Source organism: Vanessa cardui, chromosome 27, assembly GCF_905220365.1.
Source record: "Vanessa cardui chromosome 27, ilVanCard2.1, whole genome shotgun sequence".
In the NCBI taxonomy this organism is placed as follows: domain Eukaryota; kingdom Metazoa; phylum Arthropoda; class Insecta; order Lepidoptera; family Nymphalidae; genus Vanessa; species Vanessa cardui.
This window is the reverse complement of record NC_061149.1, coordinates 6,132,332-6,154,484: the sequence shown is the minus strand read 5'-3', so window position 1 is coordinate 6,154,484 and position 22,153 is coordinate 6,132,332. Positions and strand designations below refer to the sequence as shown.

Genomic DNA, 22,153 nt, shown 5'->3' with positions numbered 1-22,153 from the left:
AAACCTCTATTACCTATGAGCTGTGACAACTTACCATCTCGTGGCACATTTGCTGGTGCCTACCTTTACAAACAAAGTGTCTGACTCATTCGCTCTCATATTTTAAGGCACACAAATCGGTTCAAACTGAAACATAAATACAGGATGTCATGCATGCTCCATTATTCCTATACACTCCCTTGTCTTGCGTTAAAGATATGTTATTTAAAATTAGGGACCCTAAAGATACCATAAATGCCTTTGAAGAATTGCAAACCAACTAACAACAACCGCGACAACACTGGCAACAAATTCTCGACTTTATCTTATTCAGAAGAAACCTCTAAGTTCCCACGCGATCTCACGCGGTTATTTACAAAACGCCGAAGACATTTTATTTTCAGCAAATAAATGTTATTCCCCTTTAGAAGTTTTGTGTGAAAATTTACACACCTCAATATGTTTTCTAAGTTAGAAAAGCAAACGAGCAAATGTTGGCGCAGAATCCTGTGATCAGTAAAGTTAATTTATTAAAAAAATGGCACATGCTTACTTATTTCTTTTTAAGGATTACAACTGTAATACGAGTATATGGGTCAAAATTTAACATGCATTTATCACATAGTTAGACAACCCATATTCTGCTGTTTTGTCTTTCATTATAGTTGAGTGTACTTAACAGTGGTATTTACTTACCCAAAGAGTAAAGTTTTAAAACAAAAAGGCAGCTTTATGTACAACATTTTTATTCGCTTAACATTACTTTGTAAGGGTAAATTATCAGTCTTTAAACAAACGCACCGCATCCATAACCAGAACGGCCGTACAGCCCTGAGCCGTAGCCGAAGGGACCATAGCCGATAGAACCGTAGCCGAACCTATCAGCGGCGAGAGGACCAGCGCCGTATCCGAATGGACTCGCGATGCCAACGGGGGCGATATCCTCAGCCACAATGCCAACCGCGCCGTTGCCGCAGCCGTAGTTGACGGCACCGTAACCGGCAGTTGGCAGAGCACCTTCGAGACCGACGGTTCCCAAGAACGGCATCGCGCCGGCGACTGCGAGAGCGCCTTCGATGGCGTTTTCTGATAAAAGGGAAACTCCTCGAGGCGGCACTACGGAACCGCTGGCTATTTCCAGACCGCCGCCACTTGAAGCTGGGACGGCAGCGACTTCGTAAGCGAAGGGAGATGCGCACGGAGCAGCAGTAAATGGTGCAGCGGCAGCGAAGGGTGCAGCGTTATATGGACCGTATACACCTAGAGATAGAGTTTAAAATGTGATTGAATTGCTTCATAATACATTATATTATTACAATAAGAGGAAATCCTCAATTAAAATTAAATACAGATATAGATTTATAAACAACGCGGACTGAGCACGTGCCTTACAATAATAACATTTGTATCGAGTGAACACTTCGCTCGGAGTAATCGTTTGTGAGGATCTTACTTTCATTCATATGACTCATGACTGACTTGTGTTACTAAATACAATTTAATTGATCAGCGAAATAAATTGGGACTGGATACACATGCATCAAGAAAAACTAAAGTTCAAATTAGAACCGACAATATAAGGCATATGTATCTATTAGATCTTGGTGTAATGCTGACGATTAAAGAAAAGAAATACAAGTTAACAAAAATACTCACCATTGCAACCGCAGCCGCAGTTACCGGCGATGGACACAGTGCCAGCAGCCGGCACGATACCGCCGAACTCAACAGCGCCGAGCACAGGCACCTGACCAGCTACCGAGGTTACACCGGCGACGCCCATCTCACCAGCTACCGCTACATCACCCACGCCCGCTCCGCCATACGCAGCGAACTCCGGATAAGCGGAGAACGCAGCGGGGACGAGGTCAGCTCCACAGCCACATGGGGTACCATAGATCCCTGGGCCATACGCACCAAGCACGTACTGGCTGCAGACATTCTGAAAAAATTCAACGCTATTAATATAAAATCGTATCGCGTAAATCTCACATACTCAATAACAAACTATAAAATTAATTCAAGCTCACGTCACGATAAAAAGTAACAAATTGCTGCAGAATGTAATTCGACTTGTGATCTAACCGCGAAGATCGGACGCATTACTACAGTTTAGCATTATTTCTTTGGTTGATATGGACTAAATTGGTTTATTTTAATGACTTTATGTTCACCTGAAGCAAGCAAGCTTGGAAGCAGAAGAGCAGGAAGGCGAGGGCGGCCATGTCTGTCGGTCTGTGCGCAGCGGAAACACAATGCCGGAGGAAGTGCGCGCGCCTTATATCGCGGGCGTGCGGCCGACGCGCTGTTCTCGGATCCGTGTCGAAACACGCGCAGACGTGTTTGTATGTATTTGTTGTCAATGATATTCATATCTCTTTTCTGGAATTCAAATTCTTCAGTTTCATCGGATAAACAATAATATCAAATTAAACTATTTAATAGTTTTGTAAAAGTATTCTTAAATTCTTAATTTGTTTTTAAATAAAAAAATGAGTAGATGGTTACTACTATCAAGAATGTTTGTAACAAAGTCAGTTGCAAATTTTTGCGTTAATTGTATTTTTTTGCAACATAACAGTACTGTTCTTGTTATTTGACGAAACATGCTTTGTTAAACATATATTTATACTTTAATATAGCAATTTTGAAGTATAAATATACGTTTAGCAATATTGAAAAGACAATTTTATGATTAAGAACGAAAAGCTATTTTACATGGCTGTTCCGTCTGGACAAAAGCTGACCTGATGATTAGTGGTCATCGGTAGTTACATTAATAATTTCCTTATTTCACCAGAACTCGGAACTACGAAGGTATAACTATTGTGCCTATAGTTACATTGGCGCATTCGTCATTCAAACCGAAACTCAACAATACTAATAGTATTGCTGGTTGGCGGTAGAATATATAAAAGGGTGGTACCCATCCAGGTGGACTTGTATAAAGCCAACGCATTAAGTTGACGTTTACGTTTCATCGATTTAATTCGTATTTAAAATTTAATGGGAAATGTCGTTAAATAACCTTCTTTTTTGAATACGTCCCAAATAAAAACAGATATTGATTCGATTCAAAAGTGCTTCTAAAAAGCCTTGATTTGATTTGATTTGATTTTTTTAAATAAGAATTAATAACATTAAATGCTTAAATATTTACATACAAATGAGAACTAAAACTAGTTACTATATAAATCTTGACCGCGTGGAATGGTGGCAAGGATGCTAGCAGCATTTCCTCTTTGAATCGCAATTCCGATCCTCTGGGCAAAAAAAAGCCTTCCTGTCACCAGTGGAAGCTGATATTTTTGCACCACTTCTCCCAGGGTCAAGCGTTTCGACGACAAATGAGACAGAAAAATAGTTTGACATAAGACACGAATATTCAGATTTTTTTTCAAATTTACTCATACAAGCAGTTTAGAATTTCATGACCTCCGTGGTCGAGTGGTTTGTACACAGGTTATTTATGGGTTCGCCACTCTGAAATCCCGGGTTCGATTCCCGGCCGAGTCGATGTAGAAGGTTTATTAATTTTCTATGTCGTCCTGTATCTGGGTGTTTGTGGTACCTTCGTTACTTCTAATTCTCCATAACACAAGTGCTTTAGGAACTTAGATTGGGACCATTTTTTTTTTATTACGCTGGAAAAACGCTTTACGCGCTTCCCCCACGTGATGAAAAGTGGGTGGGGGTGGTACTCCCCAGAGCCCTGAACGCCGAGTGCGCCCAAACACACCGGGTTTACCCACTAAAAAACCAGCGGTACCCTCTCCGTCTTTCGGCGGACGCCACGGGATCGCTTACGCATGCTACCGTGACGCCCTGTCGGTCGTCAATTTCGGATCGTCAATTTGGTGTTACAAGCGGTCGATCAACAACCGATGCGGGAATTGCACTTCTTAAACATACTTACGACGCTTGGAAAAAATAACAGAATGCTATTGGAGTATTATGTGATTTATCTTAAACATCTGATTGTGTAGAACACGAGACGCTTCTTTATAAGCTCAAATATTATGGTGTTAAAGATAAAGCTCTTGATCTCATTGCTTCATACTTAAGTCAAAGAATCCAGCAAGTTTTCATTAATGAAATAAAGTCTTCTGGATATACGTTGAAAATGAGTGTTCCACAAGGTTCAATTTTGGGTCCCTTTCTATTTCTAGTATATATAAATGATCTACCTTTCTATGTTAAAGGTATTTGTGATATATTATGGTTTTCTGGCGATACTTCGCCGATTTTTAAGGTTGACAGGGAAAAAAATGACTATGACGATGTGAACGTTGCAATATCACAGATACACGATTGGTTTAAAGTAAATAATTTGGTTTTGAAAGCTCAAAAAACAAAATGTGTAGTTTTTACCCTACCCAATGTTAGAAAGCAAAATAATAATATATCTTTCAGCGGTGTCCGGCTTGATGTAGACGATACTACCATGTTCTTAGGAATAGAATTGGATTCCAGACTTCAGTCCCCATTTGTCGTCCCTAATAGGAAGACTCAGATCCGCAGCATACACGGTTAGAAAAGTTAGACAACTAACTGATATTGATACCGCTCGTTTAGTTTATTTTGGTTATTTTCACAGTATTATGTCATATGGCATATTACTATGGGGTAATGCTGCAGATATTGAATCTGTCTTTATTTTACAAAAGAGAGTAATCCGGTTTATTTATAATCTTGGAGCTAGAGACTCTCTTCGGGATGTTTTTAACAGAGTAGGAATACTCACTGTTGCGTCGCAATATATTTACAACAATATCATGTATATTCACAGTAACATTGATTACTTTGATAAAATCACTGATAATCATTGTATATGCACAAGAAGTAAGGATAAGCTTATAACGCCAAGTTTCCGACTCCGCAAAGTCAATAAATCTTTCTTGGGGCAAGGTATCCGTTTATATAATAAAATTCCGCAGACATTTTTAACTTTGCCGTTTCGTAAATTCAAATCGTTTATAAAGAATACATTGGTGAAAAAGGCGTATTATTCGACACAAGATTTTGTAGATGATAAAAAAGCGTGGAATTAATACCAGTTGACTACCAGGCAAGATATATTAATTTAAATAATTGTATTAACTAACATGACTTTGTATTTTTAAAATGTTGAAAAATAGTAACTAGTGAGTTTCTTGCCGGTTCTTCTCGGTAGAATCTACTTTCTGAACCGGTGGAAGCTTCACTTAATTGTTAATTGACGATTCAAAAGTGCTTGTAAAAGCCCACTTGAATAAAGTTTATTTTGATTTTTGATTTTGCTGACCAATTAGCTATTTCTGCTGACAGATTATATTATTCTGCTCGCACAAATGTCAATACTATGCTCACCAGTTAAATAGCACCCTTAAGCTTTGCGCTTGCGCATCTAGGTAGGTAGTACCTAGGTACCATCCGCTCATCAGATAGCTAGTAGTGTAGCTACGAGCATAACATCGGAGTTTTCAAGATTGGTGGCGCATTGGCGATGGAAAAGGATAAGGAATGGTTAATATTTCTTAAAGCTCTATTGCCTATGAGCTGTGGTGACAACTTACCATCAGGAGGCACATTTGCTCGTGCCTACCTTTACAAACAAAGTGTCTTACTCATTCGCTCTAAAATTATATGGCACATAAATCGGTTCAAACTGAAACATAAATACAGGAGGATGTCATGCATGCCCCATTTTTCCTATATATTCCCTTGGCTTGCGTTAAAGACGTGTTATTTGAAATTAAGGACCCTTTATTTATATTTTTTTAAGATAACACAAAACCCTTTGAGCACCTACAAACCAACTAATAACAACCGCGACAATATTGGCAACAAAGTCTTGACTTTATCTTATTCAGAAGTAAACCTAGTGGCGGATTCACAGATCTGCCGATAGTTGAGTGTTACTTAGCAGTATTTACTTACCCAAAGAGTATAATCGAAGTAAAAGTTATAAAGGAATTTTAAAGTTTTAAAACAAAAAGACAGCTTTATGAACAACATTTTTATTTGCTTAACATTACGTTGTAAGGGTAAATTGTCAGTCTTTAAATGAACGCCCCGCATCCATAACCAGAACGGCCGTACAGCCCCGTGCCGTAACCGAAGGGACCATAGCCGATAGAACCGTAGCCGAACCTATCAGCGGCGAGAGGACCAGCGCCGTATCCGAATGGACTCGCGATGCCAACGGGGGCGATATCCTCAGCCACAATGCCAACCGCGCCGTTGCCGCAGCCGTAGTTGACGGCACCGTAACCGGCAGTTGGCAGAGCACCTTCGAGACCGACGGTTCCCAAGAACGGCATCGCGCCGGCGACTGCGAGAGCGCCTTCGATGGCGTTTTCTGATAAAAGGGAAACTCCACGAGGCGGCACTACGGAGCCGCTGGCTATTTCCAGACCGCCGCCACTTGAAGCTGGGACGGCAGCGACTTCGTAAGCGAAGGGAGATGCGCACGGAGTAGCAGCAAATGGTACAGCGGAATATGGACCAAATGCTCCTGAAATAGAGTTTGAAATGCAATTGAATTGCTTGATAATTTATAACATTATTACAATAGGAGCAAATTCTCAATTAGAATAAAAATATAGATTTATAAACACCGCGGACTGAGCACGTGCCTTACAATAATAACATTTGTATCGAGTGAACACTTCGCTCGGAGTAATCGTTTGTGAGGATCTTACTTTTATTGATATGACTCATGACTGACTTGTGTTACTAAATACAATTTACTTGATCAGCGAAATAAATTGGGATTGGATACACATGCATCGAGAAAAACTAGAGTTCAAATTTGAACCACCAATATAAGGCATATGTATCCTTTAGATCTTGGTGTAATGCTGACGATTAAGGAAAATAAATACAAGTTAGTAAAAATACTCACCATTGCAACCGCAGCCGCAGTTACCGGCGATGGACACAGTGCCAGCAGCCGGCACGATACCGCCGAACTCAACAGCGCCGAGCACAGGCACCTGACCAGCTACCGAGGTTATACCGGCGACGCCCATCTCACCAGCTACCGCTACATCACCCACGCCTGCTCCGCCATACGCAGCGAACTCCGGATAAGCAGAGAACGCAGCGGGGACGAGGTCAGCTCCACAGCCACATGGGGTACCATAGATCCCTGGGCCATACGCACCACGCACGTACTGGCTGCAGACATTCTGAACAAATTCAACGCTATTAATATAAAATCCTATCGAATGAATCTCACGTACTCAATAACAAACTATAAACTTTATTCACGCTCACATCACGATAATAAGTAACAAATTGCTGCAGAAAGTAATTTGACTTGTGATCTAAACGCGAAGATCGGACGCATTGCTACAGTTTAGCATTATTGATTTGGTTTATATTTACTAAATGGATTTATTTTAATGACTTTATGTTCACCTGAAGCAAGCAAGCTTGGAAGCAGAAGAGCAGGAAGGCGAGGGCGGCCATGTCTGTCGGTCTGTGCGCAGCGGAAACACAATGCCGGAGGAAGTGCGCGCGCCTTATATCGCGGGCGTGCGGCGCGGCGCGCTGTTCTCGGATCCGTGTCGAAACACGCGCAGACGTGTTTGTATGTATTTGTTGTCAATAGTATTCATATCTCTTTTCTGGAATTCAAATTCTTCAGTTTCATCGGATAAACAATAATATCAAATTAAACTATTTAATAGTTTTGTAAAAGTATTCTTAAATTCTTAATTTGTTTTTAAATAAAAAAATGAGTAGATGGTTACTACTATCAAGAATGTTTGTAACAAAGTTACTTGCAAATTTTTGCATTAATTGTATGTTTACTGCAACATAACTGATCTGTTATTGTTATTTGACAAAACATGATTTGTTAAACATACATTTATACTTTAATATAGCACTTTCGAAGTATAAATATTCGTTTAGCAATATTGAAAAGACAATTTTATGATTAAGAACGAAAAGCTATTTTACATGGCTGTTCCGTCTGGACAAAAGCTGACCTGATGATTAGTGGTCATCGGTAGTTACATTAATAATTTCCTTATTTCACCAGAACTCGGAACTACGAAGGTATAACTATTGTGGACTTGTATAAAGCCAACGCATTAAGTTGACGACTACGTTTCATCGATTTAATTCGTATTTAAAATTTAATGGGAAATGTCGTTAACAGATATTGATTCGATTCAAAAGTGCTTCTAAAAAGCCTTGATTTGATTTGATTTGATTTTTTTAAATAAGAATTAATAACATTAAATGCTTAAATATTTACATACAAATGAGAACTAAAACTAGTTACTATATAAATCTTGACCGCGTGGATGGGTGGCAAGGATGCTAGCAGCATTTCCTCTTTGAATCGCAATTCCGATCCTCTGGGCAAAAAAAGCCTTCCAGTCACCAGTGGAATCTGATATTTTTGCACCACTTCTCCAAGGGTCAAGCGTTTCGACGACAAATGAGACAGAAAAATAGTTTGACATAAGACACGAATATTCAGATTTTTTTTTTCAAATTTACTCATACAAGCAGTTTAGAATTTCATGACCTCCGTGGTCGAGTGGTTTGTACACAGGTTATTTATGGGTTCGCCACTCTGAAATCCCGGGTTCGATTCCCGGCCGAGTCGATGGAGAAGGTTTATTAATTTTCTATGTCGTCCTGTATCTGGGTGTTTGTGGTACCTTCGTTACTTCTAATTCTCCATAACACAAGTGCTTTAGGAACTTAGATTGGGACTATTTTTTTATTACGCTGGAAAAACGCTTTACGCGCTTCCCCCACGTGATGAAAAGTGGGGGGGGGGTGTGGGACTCCCCGGAGCCCTGAACGCCGAGTGCGCCCAAACACACCGGGTTTACCCACTAAAAAACCAGCGGTACCCTCTCCGTCTTTCGGCGGACGCCACGGGATCGCTTACGCATGCTACCGTGACGTCAATTTCGGATCGTCAATTTGGTGTTACAAGCGGTCGATCAACAACCGATGCGGGAATTGCACTTCTTAAACATACTTACGACGCTTGGAAAAAATAACAGAATGCTATTGGAGTATTATGTGATTTATCTTAAACATCTGATTGTGTAGAACACGAGACGCTTCTTTATAAGCTCAAATATTATGGTGTTAAAGATAAAGCTCTTCAACCGACTTCCAAAAGGAGGAGGTTATCAATTCGTCTGTATTTTTTTTTTTTTTTTTTTTTTTTTTTTTTTTATGTTTGTTACCTCATAACTTTTCACTGGGTGGACCGATTTTGATAATTTTTTTTTCTTTGAAAGGTAGTGCTTCCCGTGGGGTCCCATTTTTTTTATTTTTTTTTCCGATGATGGTATCCATGTGAAAACGACATAAGTCTTAAATTTGCATTATGTATATGCGCGACAAATCGGTGAATAACTGAAAATCACGTTAACCAATTTTGATAATTCTTTTATTATTATAAAATATATACTTCAAGGGTAATTTGGTGAAAGTTTGGTAAGGTTCTGAGCACAGGATCCATGACAAAGTAACGGAACGGAAGGGAACGGAACAATTCTGAGGAGCACGTTAGCGATACTCGGTCGAATCTTTTATTTATAGGTTATTTGGATATTTGAGTCACCTTCCGTAATGTGGTTATGTTTATGTAATTATCATAGTCGAATATTATAATCAACTAGCTACCCACCCCGGCTTCGCACGGGTGCAATAGTGATACTAAATATACTACAGAATTTGTTTATATACGACATCACATCGCAAACTTCTAAAATTATCAGTGTTTCTTTACTATATTGTTCATGTATTATATACACAAACCTTCCCCTTGAATCACACTATCTTTTAAAAAAAACCGCATCAAAATCCGTTGCGCAGATTTAAAGATATAGGGACAGAGAAAGCGACTTTGTTTTATACTATGTAGTGATGGAACTCCTATACGGCTGGCAGTTAGGGTGCGATATGGGGCAGAATTTCTTACTATCTTTAATCAAATTTTGTGTATGTGATGTGATGTCATATGATGTACGAAATATAGTTGGTCTTTTTCAAAGTTTTTTTGCTGAGTTCGATTACAGCTCTTTCGAGGGATCCTTGTAGTTTACGCCGCGTGACGTATTAAATCCGCATTTTCGAAAGTTTATTTTTGCTTTATTCGCAAGTTTCCTTTGAAATTGTCCTCGAAGTAGTTTCTGACTCATATAAAGGGAACGTTTAATCTATCCATGTTAAAAAAAATTAGTTAGTCAACATCAGCTTCACTTAAAATCAAAAAATAAATAAAATTTTAACAAAAAGAAAAACCGACTTCAAACAAAACACTATTTTAAAACAAATGAATATGCACGAAAAAGTAATAAAAATAATTGCGTATTCAACATATTTTTAGAGTCTTCCTAAGTTAAATGAAATGAAAAATATTAGACTACTTAAAAGTCGATTAACGATTATATCATGTAGTTATAATTATTGTTATATTTGGAGTCGGTGTCAGCCAATAAAACCCTACAGTATATCTATCAAAAAACAATACGAGAATACTTTAACAAATATGTTTTTTACAAATTAACTTTTACACAATAATATACTGGATCAATCAAGGGGCTCGTATCGCTTCTTTCTTTTGATTGTTGGGGCAAGGGCACCGTGGCTGACACCGGCTCCAAATATACCAATAACTATAACTACATGATATAATCGTTAATCGACTTTTAAGTTGTCTAATATTTTTCATTTCATTTAACTTAGGAAGACTCTAAAAATATGTTGAATACGCAATTATTTTTATTACTTTTTCGTGCATATTCATTTGTTTTAAAATAGTGTTTTGTTTGAAGTCGGTTTTTCTTTTTGTTAAAATTTTATTTATTATCTCATTGCTTCATACTTAAGTCAAAGAATCCAGCAAGTTTTCATTAATGAAATAAAGTCTTCTGGATATACGTTGAAAATGGGTGTTCCACAAGGTTCAATTTTGGGTCCCTTTCTATTTCTAGTATATATAAATGATCTACCTTTCTATGTTAAAGGTATTTGTGATATAGTATGGTTTTCTGGCGATACTTCGCCGATTTTTAAGGTTGACAGGGAAAAAAATGACTATGACGATGTGAACGGTGCAATATCACAGATACACGATTGGTTTAAAGTAAATAATTTGGTTTTGAAAGCTCAAAAAACAAAATGTGTAGTTTTTACCCTACCCAATGTTAGAAAGCAAAATAATAATATATCTTTCAGCGGTGGCCGGCTTGATGTAGACGATACTACGATGATCTTAGGAATAGAATTGGATTCCAGACTTCAGTCCCCATTTGTCGTCCCTAACAGGAAGACTCAGATCCGCAGCATACACGGTTAGAAAAGTTAGACAACTAACTGATATTGATACCGCTCGTTTAGTTTATTTTGGTTATTTTCACAGTATTATGTCATATGGCATATTACTAAGGGGTAATGCTGCAGATATTGAATCTGTCTTTATTTTACAAAAGAGAGCAATCCGGTTTATTTATAATCTTGGAGCTAGAGACTCTCTTCGGGATGTTTTTAACAGAGTAGGAATACTCACTGTTGCGTCGCAATATATTTACAACAATATCATGTATATTCACAGTAACATTGATTACTTTGATAAAATCACTGTATATGCACAAGAAGTAAGGATAAGCTTATAACGCCAAGTTTCCGACTCCGCAAAGTCAATAAATCTTTCTTGGGGCAAGGTATCCGTTTATATAATAAAATTCCGCAGACATTTTTAACTTTGCCGTTTCGTAAATTCAAATCGTTTATAAAGAATACATTGGTGAAAAAGGCGTATTATTCGACACAAGATTTTGTAGATGATAAAAAAGCGTGGAATTAATACCAGTTGACTACCAGGCAAGATATATTAATTTAAATAATTGTATTAACTAACATGAGTTTGTATTTTTTAAATGTTGAAAAATAGTAACTAGTGAGTTTCTTGCCGGTTCTTCTCGGTAGAATCTACTTTCTGAACCGGTGGAAGCTTCACTTAATTGTTAAGTGACGATTCAAAAGTGCTTGTAAAAGCCCACTTGAATAAAGTTTATTTTGATTTTTGATTTTGCTGACCAATTAGCTATTTCTGCTGACAGATTATATTATTCTGCTCGCACAAATGTCAATACTATGCTCACCAGTTAAATAGCACCCTTAAGCTTTGCGCTTGCGCATCTAGGTAGGTACCATCCGCTCATCAGATAGCTAGTAGTGTAGCTACGAGCATAACATCGGAGTTTTCAAGATTGGTGGCGCATTGGCGATGGAAAAGGATAAGGAATGGTTAATATTTCTTAAAGCTCTATTGCCTATGAGCTGTGGTGACAACTTACCACCAGGAGGCACATTTGCTCGTGCCTACCTTTACAAACAAAGTGTCTGACTCATTCGCTCTAAAATTATATGGCACATAAATCGGTTCAAACTGAAACATAAATACAGGAGGATGTCATGCATGCCCCATTTTTCCTATATATTCCCTTGGCTTGCGTTAAAGACGTGTTACATGAAATTAAGGACCCTTTATTTATATTTTTTTAAGATAACACAAAACCCTTTGAGCACCTACAAACCAACTAACAACAACCGCGACAATATTGGCAACAAAGTCTTGACTTTATCTTATTCAGAAGTAAACCTAGTGGCGGATTCACAGATCTGCCGATAGTTGAGTGTTACTTAGCAGTATTTATTTACCCAAAGAGTATAATCGAAGTAGAAGTAATAAAGGAATTTTAAAGTTTTAAAACAAAAAGACAGCTTTATGAACAACATTTTAATTTGCTTAACATTACGTTGTAAGGGTAAATTGTCAGTCTTTAAATGAACGCCCCGCATCCATAACCAGAACGGCCGTACAGCCCCGTGCCGTAACCGAAGGGACCATAGCCGAAAGAACCGTAGCCGAACCTATCAGCGGCGAGAGGACCAGCGCCGTATCCGAATGGACTCGCGATGCCAACGGGGGCGATATCCTCAGCCACAATGCCAACCGCGCCGTTGCCGCAGCCGTAGTTGACGGCACCGTAACCGGCAGTTGGCAGAGCACCTTCGAGACCGACGGTTCCCAAGAACGGCATCGCGCCGGCGACTGCGAGAGCGCCTTCGATGGCGTTTTCTGATAAAAGGGAAACTCCACGAGGCGGCACTACGGAGCCGCTGGCTATTTCCAGACCGCCGCCACTTGAAGCTGGGACGGCAGCGACTTCGTAAGCGAAGGGAGAGACACACGGAGCAGCGGCAAATGGTACAGCGGCAGCGAAGGGTGCAGCGTTATATGGACCGTATACACCTAGAGATAGAGTTTAAAATGTGATTGAATTGCTTCATAATACATTATGTTATTACAATAAGAGGTAATCCTCAATTAAAATTAAATACAGATATAAATTTATAAACACCGCGGACTAAGCACGTGCCTTACAATAATAACATTTGTATCGGGTGAACACTTCGCTCGGAGTAATCGTTTGTGTGGATCTTACTTTTGATATGACTCACGACTAATTTGTATTACTAAATACAATTTAATTGATCAGCGAAATAAATTGGGACTGGATACACATGCATCAAGAAAAACTAGAGTTCAAATTTGAACCGAGAATATAAGGCCTATGTATCTATTAGATCTTGGTGTAAAGCTGACGATTAAGGAAAAGAAATACAAGTTAACAAAAATACTCACCATTGCAACCGCAGCCGCAGTTACCGGCGATGGACACAGTGCCAGCAGCCGGCACGATACCGCCGAACTCAACAGCGCCGAGCACAGGCACCTGACCGGCTACCGAGGTTACACCGGCGACGCCCATCTCACCAGCTACCGCTACATCACCCACGCCCGCTCCGCCATACGCAGCGAACTCCGGATAAGCGGAGAACGCAGCGGGGACGAGGTCAGCTCCACAGCCACATGGGGTGCCATAGATCCCTGGGCCATACGCACCACGCACGTACTGGCTGCAGACATTCTGAACAAATTCATTGCTATTAATATAAAATCCTATCGCTTAAACCCCACTTACTCAATAACAAACTATAAAATTAATTCACGCTCACGTCACGATAAAAAGTAACAAATTGCTGCAGAAAGTAATTTGACTTGTGATCCAACTGTGAAGATCGGACGCATTACTACAGTTTAGCATTATTGATTTGGTTGATATTGACTAAATTGATTTATTTTAATGACTTTATGTTCACCTGAAGCAAGCAAGCTTGGAAGCAGAAGAGCAGGAAGGCGAGGGCGGCCATGTCTGTCGGTCTGTGCGCAGCGGAAACACAATGCCGGAGGAAGTGCGCGCGCCTTATATCGCGGGCGTGCGGCGCGGCGCGCTGTTCTCGGATCCGTGTCGAAACACGCGCAGACGTGTTTGTATGTATTTGTTGTCAATGGTATTCATATCTCTTTGCTGGAATTCAATTTTGCAATTAGTATTATCATGAATGAACTATTAATTTTAATGAAATAGTTTTGAGCTAAAAATAAAAACAAAATACATTAAATTATAACTAAGAAATGCCGTATATCTTTTTATCTGTTACACTTTCAGGACCGAGAGGCCCAGTGGTTAGAACACGTGCATCTTAACCGATGATTTCAGGTTCAAACCCAGGAAAGCACCACTATATATATGTGCTTAATTTGTGTTTATAATTCATCTCGTGCTCGGCGGTGAAAGAAAACATCGTGAGAAAACCAGCATGTGTCTAATTTCAACGAAATTCTACCACATGTGCATTCCACCAACCCGCATTGGAACAGCGTGGTGGAGTATTATCCAAACCCCCTCCTAAATGGGAGAGGAGGCCATTAGCCCAGCAGTGGGAAATTTACAGGCTGTTACTTTACTTTTTTTTTTACTTTCAAGACCAAACCCCACTATCGAATTTGATGACATTAGGTTTAAAGCAATCTTCAATACTACAAGAAGGTCAAGTTATTTTTGTATCAAATACCTAATGATCAACTTCAAAAACAAGCTGAAAAGCTGAATAAGCAATACCTAGTCCGATATAAATTTGATTTAATCCCAATAGCATACAGTAATATAACTTGGTGGTATCGCTTTGTGCAATTCCATCTGGGTAGGTAACACCTACTCATCAGATCTTTTACCGCCAAACAACAGTACTTAATATTATTCAGTTGAACGGTCCGGTTTTGAAGGGTGAAAGAGCCAGTGTAACTAAAGGCACAAGGGGCAAAAAAATTTAATTCCCAAGGTTGCTGGAGCCTTGGCGATGTAAGGAATAGTTATTATTTATTACGGCGCCACTATCTACAGGCAGTGGTGACCGCTTACTATCAAGTGGCCGGTCTGCTCATCCACTAAACTAGTAAATGAAAAAAACAGGACTAAAATGAATTACGAATTGTGTCTTAATTTGTTTATATAATATATGAGACAAACAAAAAAAACCCGCTGAGTTTCTTTCGCCGGTTCTTCTCAGGTCAAGGTATTTTCTTTTCCGAACCGGTAGTGTTTCAAATGACCATCAATAAGAAGGTGTAATGCTTCTATATTGAATAAAGTTATTTGAGTTTGTCTTTAGCCAATTTTGTCATGTAAAGATATTTTTTTAAACCCTTTATTCTCAGAATATGATAGGCCCTGCCAGGCCATGTGCAAGCCAGTCTGTTTCAATAACCCATTTTATTATTACAAAGCGCATAACGCGTTTCCATCGTTATTTAAATTTTCATTTTGATTATAACCAATGAAATTATTTTGAATATTTATTTATACTAAAGATATCTGAATATAAACAGACACACGTAAAGAATATCTTTTTCTTAAAACAATAGAAAACTTGGGGTTTGTCAAAGATAGAACTGTCAAGAAACGCAACTATATAATTCAACATAGTATATGTATATTAGCGATGTTTTCTTTCGATGATGTTAAAATTTCAGTCTTCAGACTTCAAGCCTCTCGAGATCCATTGGCTGATTGTGGATATAGTAACAGTCAAATTGACGACCTCCATGGTCGAGTGGTGTGTACACCGGTTTTCATGGGTACGCCACTCTGTGGTCCCGGGCTCGATTCCCGGCCGAGTCAATGTAGATTACCATTAGTTTTCTATGTTGCCTTGGGTCTGGGTGTTTGTGGTACCGTTGTTACTTCTGATTTCCATAACACAAGTGCTTCAGCTACTTACATTGGGATCAGAGTAATGTATGTGATGTTGTCTCATATTTAAAAAAAATCCTTATTTAATGTGGAATCATTACATCCTTACTTACTTATTGATTGTCTATCAGTTCGGTAACGAAGTTATTATTTCTCACTGAATAAAAGCACATCTTGCCACCGAGCATAGCGTTAATGATACTCCGTAGTATGGTCTTCGTTATAGTTGTTACCCAGGACTGCTGCTGGGGATCCCACGGAGCAAACTGGGTGTGGTATATAGTGTCCAATGGCGCAAACCACTAGCAGAAAGGTAAGTCTTCCCTTTGCAGGTGCAGATATTAAGGTACTTATCAAAGCATTAACGTGAGCGTACCGATTTGTCTCTTTACCGAGTGACTCAAGTGGGTATGTACCGCCTCCACTGTCGTTAGGATAGCCCGGGCCTTAGATCTAACTAGAGCTAGTGATAATTAAAAATACTGTGACCTAAGAACCGACGAAAGAAACAAATCAGGTCTTCTTATAGGTCAATCTTTGAACAATACAGAGTACATTAAATACAAGAAAGAGCGTAAATGGCTCTGTGGTTAGAACGCGTGCATCTTAACCGATGATTGCGGGTTCAAACCACTGAATATTCACATGCTTAATTTTTGTTTATAATTCATCTCCTGCTCGCTGATGAAGGAAAACATCGTGAGGAAACCTGCATGTGTCTAATTTCATAGAAATATTTCACCAACCCGGATTGGAACAACGTGGTGGAATATGTTCCGAACCTTCTCCCAAGTCCAAAAGGAAAGGACGGCTTAGTCCAGCAGTGGGAAATTTAAAAACTGTTGTTGTTGTTGTAAATACAAGAAACAATTTGATAATATACCGAGAAATCTAAAATTTCAACACGAAATGTTATTAAAAGATGTATAACAGGGAACCCTTCAATTAAGGCTTCTCGAGTCACGTTTTTTTACATAATTCGTCAATATTTTAACTTCAAACGTGAAGCCAATAAACGTGAATTTGTTGGGTACAATAAATTCTCTTTGAAAACAACTAACTTTATTATTATTGATTTAGATTTTAGTGATTCAGATTAGATTTTATGGCACAAGGTAAAATCTTAGTTCCCAAGGTTGGTGGCTCATCGACGATGTACGGAATAGTTAATATTTCTTACAGTGTCATTGTCTATGGGTGATGGTGACCACTTACCATCAGGTGGCCCATACGCTCGTCCGCCAACCTATACCATAAAAAAAAAACAGAAAAATGTTTTAAACCTTTTTTACAACATTTAAAAAGAAAAATTATGTGTCAAAGCGAATGTGCTGTGATATTCTTTTGTACTATTTCAATCAAATTAATCTATAATTATAGAATTATTAGGTAATAGATTTAGATTATCAAAATTCAATAATTATATTATGTTAACTTAACTAGTATATTTATATAATCATGCTTTAGATTAGACGTCGGCAACATCGGTAGGCAAGGGCCACAAGGTGGCAAAATAAACCATAGGTGGGCTGCTGCTGTCATGATATTATCCCTAGAAGCCCAATATACCTACGCATCATCATCATCATCATCATCATCATCAACAGCCTATTTTTGTCCACTGCTGGACATAGGCCTCTCCCAGTGCACGCCACTGTGGCCTTTCTCCGGCTACTCGCATCCAGCTCCTGCCTGCCGCCTTGCGTATATCGTCACTCCACCGTGCCTGAGGACGTCCTACACTACGTTTGCCGAGACGCGGTCTCCACTCTAGAACACGTTTTCCCCAACGGTTGTCGGTTCTACGACAAATATGACCAGCCCACTGTCACTTCAGCTTACTAATCCGGTGGGCTATGTCGATGACTTTGGTTCTTTGACGGATCACCTCATTTCTGATGCGATCCCTCAAAGAAACGCCGAGCATAGCCCTTTCCATAGCACGCTGAGCGACTTTAAGCTGGTGGACCAGCCTTGTCGTGAATGTCCACGTTTCGGCTCCGTATGTCATGACGGGTAGGACGCACTGATTGAAGACTTTCGTCTTAAGGCACTGTGGGATCGACGATGTTAGGATTCGACGTAACTTCCCAAACGCTGCCCAACCCAGCTGAATTCTTCTATTCACCTCGTCCTCAAGGTTGTTTCTACCTAATCGCAGAGTCTGCCCGAGGTAGACATATTTTTGAACAACTTCGAGGACGGTACCATGTATCGTAGTCGGTTCCGGTAGAACATGTTCATTGAACATGACCTTGGTTTTATCCAAGTTCATCCGTAGGCCGATACGCATAGAAGAATCAGCCAGCTCGTTCAGCATTTGTTGTAGGTCCTGCAGCGTTTCTGCCACGATGACGATGTCGTCTGCGAATCTCAAGTGAGAGATGTATTCGCCATTGATGTTAATGCCACGTCCTTTCCAGTTCAGCGTCTTGAACATATCCTCCATTGCATTAGTGAACAATTTGGGGGAAATAACGTCCCCTTGTCTCACTCCTCGATACAATGGTATGGGATTTGTTTGCTGATTCTGTACTCGGACGGACATGGTGGCAGCTTCATAGAGACATCTCATCACTTGGATGTATCGCCAATCAACTTGGCAACGCTGCAGGGACTCCAGAACAGCCCAGATTTCAACCGAGTCAAAGGCCTTCTCATAGTCCACGAATGCAAGACACAGGGGCCGATTATACTCATGGGACTTCTGTATAATCTGCCGCACAGTATGGATGTGGTCTATGGTGCCGTATCCGGTCCGAAACCCGGCCTGCTCCGGGGGTTGGAATTCGTCGAATCTTCGCGCAAGACGGTTCGTGATCTCTCTTGAAAACAGCTTATAGACGTGGCTCAGTAGGGATATGGGACGATAGTTCTTCAGCAGGGTTTTGTCTCCCTTTTTGAAGAACAGGACGACCACACTCCTACTCCACGCCTCCGGAGTTCTCCCTTCGAAGAGGACAGAGTTAAAAAGTGTCTGAAGTTCCCAAAGTACTGGTTTACCTCCTGCTTTTAATAGCTCTGTGGTAACGCCGTCCTCTCCAGGGGCTTTTCCATTTTTAAGCTGTCCAAGAGCAGTCTCGATTTCGCCAATACTGACTTCAGGCAGGTCTTCGGAGAAATGGCGTGTTAATGTAGCTCTAGGATCCTCATTTTCGGGATCAGGTCGAGATGCATGCGATGCGTATAACCGGCCGTAGAAGTCCTCTACTTCCGAAAGTACTGCCGGCTTAGAAGAAACGACTTCTCCACTTGCTGTGGTCAACTTCGTCAGGTGGCTCCTTCCAAGAGATTGTACGAACACCTTAGACCCCCGATTCTGCTCAATAGCTCTTTCTATTGCACGAGTATTGGAGCACCGGAGGTCGTGTCGTACGCGCCTGCTGATCTCTTGGTTTAATTGCCGTTTCTCTGACGAAGTGACAGGTGGGTTTTCACGTCGTTTCTTCATGAGCCCCAAAGTCTCTTCCGAAAGGTTCGACTTCCTGTCCTTACGCTGCATGCCACAATATCTCGTGCCTTCTTCCCTGAGAATTCGAACTACATTTTCGAGGTTCTGGTTTACGTCAGTTGTGGTTTCCACGGCAGCGAATCGGTTCTCCAGGATTGACTGGAACGTTTCAGATCCCGCAATGGCTTGGAGCAGCTTTGGTCGGAGCGTGGACTTCATCAGACGGGCGCGCTCGGCTTTAAAATTGATATTCAGAGAGCCTCGGAGGAGTCGGTGATCACTACCGGTATTGAACCTGTTAATCACTGAGACGTCTCTGAATATATGCCTCTTGTCCGTCATTATGAAGTCGATCTCGTTTTTTGTCATAGTGTCGGGGCTTTGCCACGTCCACTTCCTTTGCGGCTGCTTCTTGAAGAAGGAGTTCATCAAGAAGAGCCCCTCCCGTTCGAGGAAGTTGACAAGCATTTGCCCCTATGATTCCTGCTTCCAAATCCATGGGGTCCTACTACCGATTCGCTGCAGTTCTGTACTCCCACTTTAGCGTTGAAGTCCCCCATGACAACGTTGTAGTGGGTTTTCGTGGTGAAGTGGAGGGCCCTCGATATGTCATCGAATAATTCTTCCACTTCATCGTCTGAGTGTGTCGAGGTCGGTGCGTACGCTTGCACCACCTTGAGGCTGTACCTCTTGGTGAGCTTTATAATGAGGTACGCTACCCTGGAGATTTCCACCACGTTGTCAACTAGGGACTTATTTACCAGAAACCCAACGCCACCTTGGGATTGTTGGTCACCCTCTCGGAAGTACATTAGGTGGCCTGATTCGAGGGTTACGGTGTCCCCTCCCTCTCTACGGACTTCACATAGCCCTAATATGTGCCACCTAATTTTCCCAAGTTCTACCTCAAGTTGCGCTAGATGCGAGTCAAGCCGTAGCGTGCGTCCGTTGTACGTCGCAAGGGTCAGTCGGTTGTGGTGGCCTTCCGTAGCCCGGTGATTCTTAGCACCCCCCGTCCCTCCGTTACCATCGTCGCCACCATGACGAGGAATAGCGGGGCTGCCGGGAACTGGGGGCCGTGGCTTGCGTGTGTGCTGTAGGGTTGTTGAGGAAGTGATTATGAGGAAGAGGAGGAGGATGAGGATTTGTCACGCGCAAATTTAGAGGATGAGGATGAGGATATTTTTCGAGAAAGAGGATGGGGATGAGGAAGCGGATGAGGAAGCGGTAGAGAAAGCGGATTAGGAAGATAGGAAATTGTAAATACTAGCGTACCCAACCGAAAAGACGTTGTCCTTTCTATACATAACATATATAGACTAAAAATATAATTAAACTATTCTCAAAACACACAATAAAGAATCATCAAAATCGGTCCAGCGGTTATGAAGGAGTTCAATAACACAAGCAAAAAATAAGATGAGTGATTAATACAATTTATTTTAGGAATTCAAATGAAATATAGTATATAATAAGAATGCAGTCTTTATTTCTTTACTTATTACTTAAGTGGAATATTTTATTAATCAAAATAAAGGAATTGAATACTAATAAATAATCAAAATTGATTATAGAGAGGTTATTTTTTATAAAAAATAATTTGGACGCTTTTTTCCCTGTCAACCGATTTCTTAACTCATCATATTCAAGCATACGACGTTTTAGCAATTCAGCATTGCTAAAACGTCATTCGCTGGGCATGGAGGATATAAATATTACGGATCATTTTTCCACCATAGAAGACTGAGTTCATGGATATTAATTCGTTTTTCTTTAATGTCGTTATTTAATAGTAACTTTAGTACCACGCACCTATCTTCTATTGGTAAACTTTCATTTTCATCGTCACTATTTGGTTCAGAGGCTAGCATTTCGGCTAATTTTGAATCTACAATCTTACCCGTGGAAGCGGTGGCTGTCGGGCAGGATGTGTCTACTACAGCTCCAACTTCCTCATAAATTGCTCTTAAATTTTGAGGAAGCGATAGCGGAAGAGGATTTTTAATTTTTATTTATGAGGATGCGGTATCGGTTGAGTAACCCAAAATATTGCGAAACTTTTGCATTATGAGGAAGCGGAAGAGGAATCCTCAGCAACCCTAGTGTGCTGCATGTGGAGGTTGTGCCCATAATCGCCACGCTGGGCAGGCGGGTTGGCGATCGCAGGGCGTAGCTTCTCGCACCGGTGACGCTGCTGCCCGTCACCGGCCTGTGGTATTTAGCTACGCCTATTATATTGATGGTTATACCGCCATCAGTCGGTCGGTCGTCAGAGCCTCGTTTGCTGGTCGGCAGGATGCACCACGGGCAGGTGAGGTTGGCTTGGGGCACTTAGATGTAGTTTGCGCCCCCTTACATCCCTACGCATAATTATTATTAAATAGTCGCAATCATAGAAAAAAGAAAAATGCTACTAAAATTGTTAAAAGATACCGAATTTAATTCGTACACATTACATTAGGTTTACATGTTTGGGCTTTATAGCTAGAAAAATAAGAGAAAAAGAAATGAAAGCTAGAAACTACCTAACTTGGAAACTGATTTTACACAAATTTTAGTGTAATTTCTGAGGTTGCATTTGAGAGGCTATTTC

The 22,153-nt window shown here is 40.4% G+C and overlaps 3 protein-coding genes across 3 annotated transcripts; all 3 read right to left on the bottom strand.

Moving 5' to 3' along the window:
* Positions 1-766: 766 nt before the first annotated feature.
* Positions 767-2,204, bottom strand: LOC124541000 (chorion class B protein PC401-like). The gene is made up of 3 exons (XM_047118772.1): positions 2,154-2,204; positions 1,636-1,921; positions 767-1,239 (listed from the first exon to the last, which is right to left on the bottom strand). The coding sequence occupies exons 1-3, from the start codon at positions 2,202-2,204 to the stop codon at positions 767-769; spliced, it is 810 nt and encodes a 269-aa protein (XP_046974728.1).
* Positions 2,205-6,020: 3,816 nt separating this feature from the next.
* LOC124540999 (chorion class B protein PC401-like) lies at positions 6,021-7,560 on the bottom strand. Its single transcript, XM_047118771.1, has 3 exons — positions 7,384-7,560; positions 6,866-7,151; positions 6,021-6,475 (listed from the first exon to the last, which is right to left on the bottom strand). Exons 1-3 carry the CDS (start codon positions 7,432-7,434, stop codon positions 6,021-6,023), a joined length of 792 nt encoding a protein of 263 aa, XP_046974727.1. The 5' UTR covers positions 7,435-7,560.
* A 5,231-nt stretch (positions 7,561-12,791) lies between these two features.
* On the bottom strand, positions 12,792-14,284 carry LOC124540998 (chorion class B protein PC401-like). The gene is made up of 3 exons (XM_047118769.1): positions 14,176-14,284; positions 13,658-13,943; positions 12,792-13,264 (listed from the first exon to the last, which is right to left on the bottom strand). Exons 1-3 carry the CDS (start codon positions 14,224-14,226, stop codon positions 12,792-12,794), a joined length of 810 nt encoding a protein of 269 aa, XP_046974725.1. The 5' UTR covers positions 14,227-14,284.
* Positions 14,285-22,153: the final 7,869 nt, after the last annotated feature.

Excerpts from the sequence above, each read along its gene's own strand:
- LOC124541000 (XM_047118772.1), bottom strand. The coding sequence starts at position 2,204 with ATGGCCGCCCTCGCCTTCCTGCTCTTCTGCTTCCAAGCTTGCTTGCTT. Across the intron at positions 1,922-2,153 it reads TCCAAGCTTGCTTGCTTCAG|AATGTCTGCAGCCAGTACGT; the intron begins GTGAACATAAAG and ends GAATTTTTTCAG. Across the intron at positions 1,240-1,635 it reads CTGCGGCTGCGGTTGCAATG|GTGTATACGGTCCATATAAC; the intron begins GTGAGTATTTTT and ends CTCTATCTCTAG.
- LOC124540999 (XM_047118771.1), bottom strand. The coding sequence starts at position 7,434 with ATGGCCGCCCTCGCCTTCCTGCTCTTCTGCTTCCAAGCTTGCTTGCTT. Across the intron at positions 7,152-7,383 it reads TCCAAGCTTGCTTGCTTCAG|AATGTCTGCAGCCAGTACGT; the intron begins GTGAACATAAAG and ends GAATTTGTTCAG. Across the intron at positions 6,476-6,865 it reads CTGCGGCTGCGGTTGCAATG|GAGCATTTGGTCCATATTCC; the intron begins GTGAGTATTTTT and ends ACTCTATTTCAG.
- LOC124540998 (XM_047118769.1), bottom strand. The coding sequence starts at position 14,226 with ATGGCCGCCCTCGCCTTCCTGCTCTTCTGCTTCCAAGCTTGCTTGCTT. Across the intron at positions 13,944-14,175 it reads TCCAAGCTTGCTTGCTTCAG|AATGTCTGCAGCCAGTACGT; the intron begins GTGAACATAAAG and ends GAATTTGTTCAG. Across the intron at positions 13,265-13,657 it reads CTGCGGCTGCGGTTGCAATG|GTGTATACGGTCCATATAAC; the intron begins GTGAGTATTTTT and ends CTCTATCTCTAG.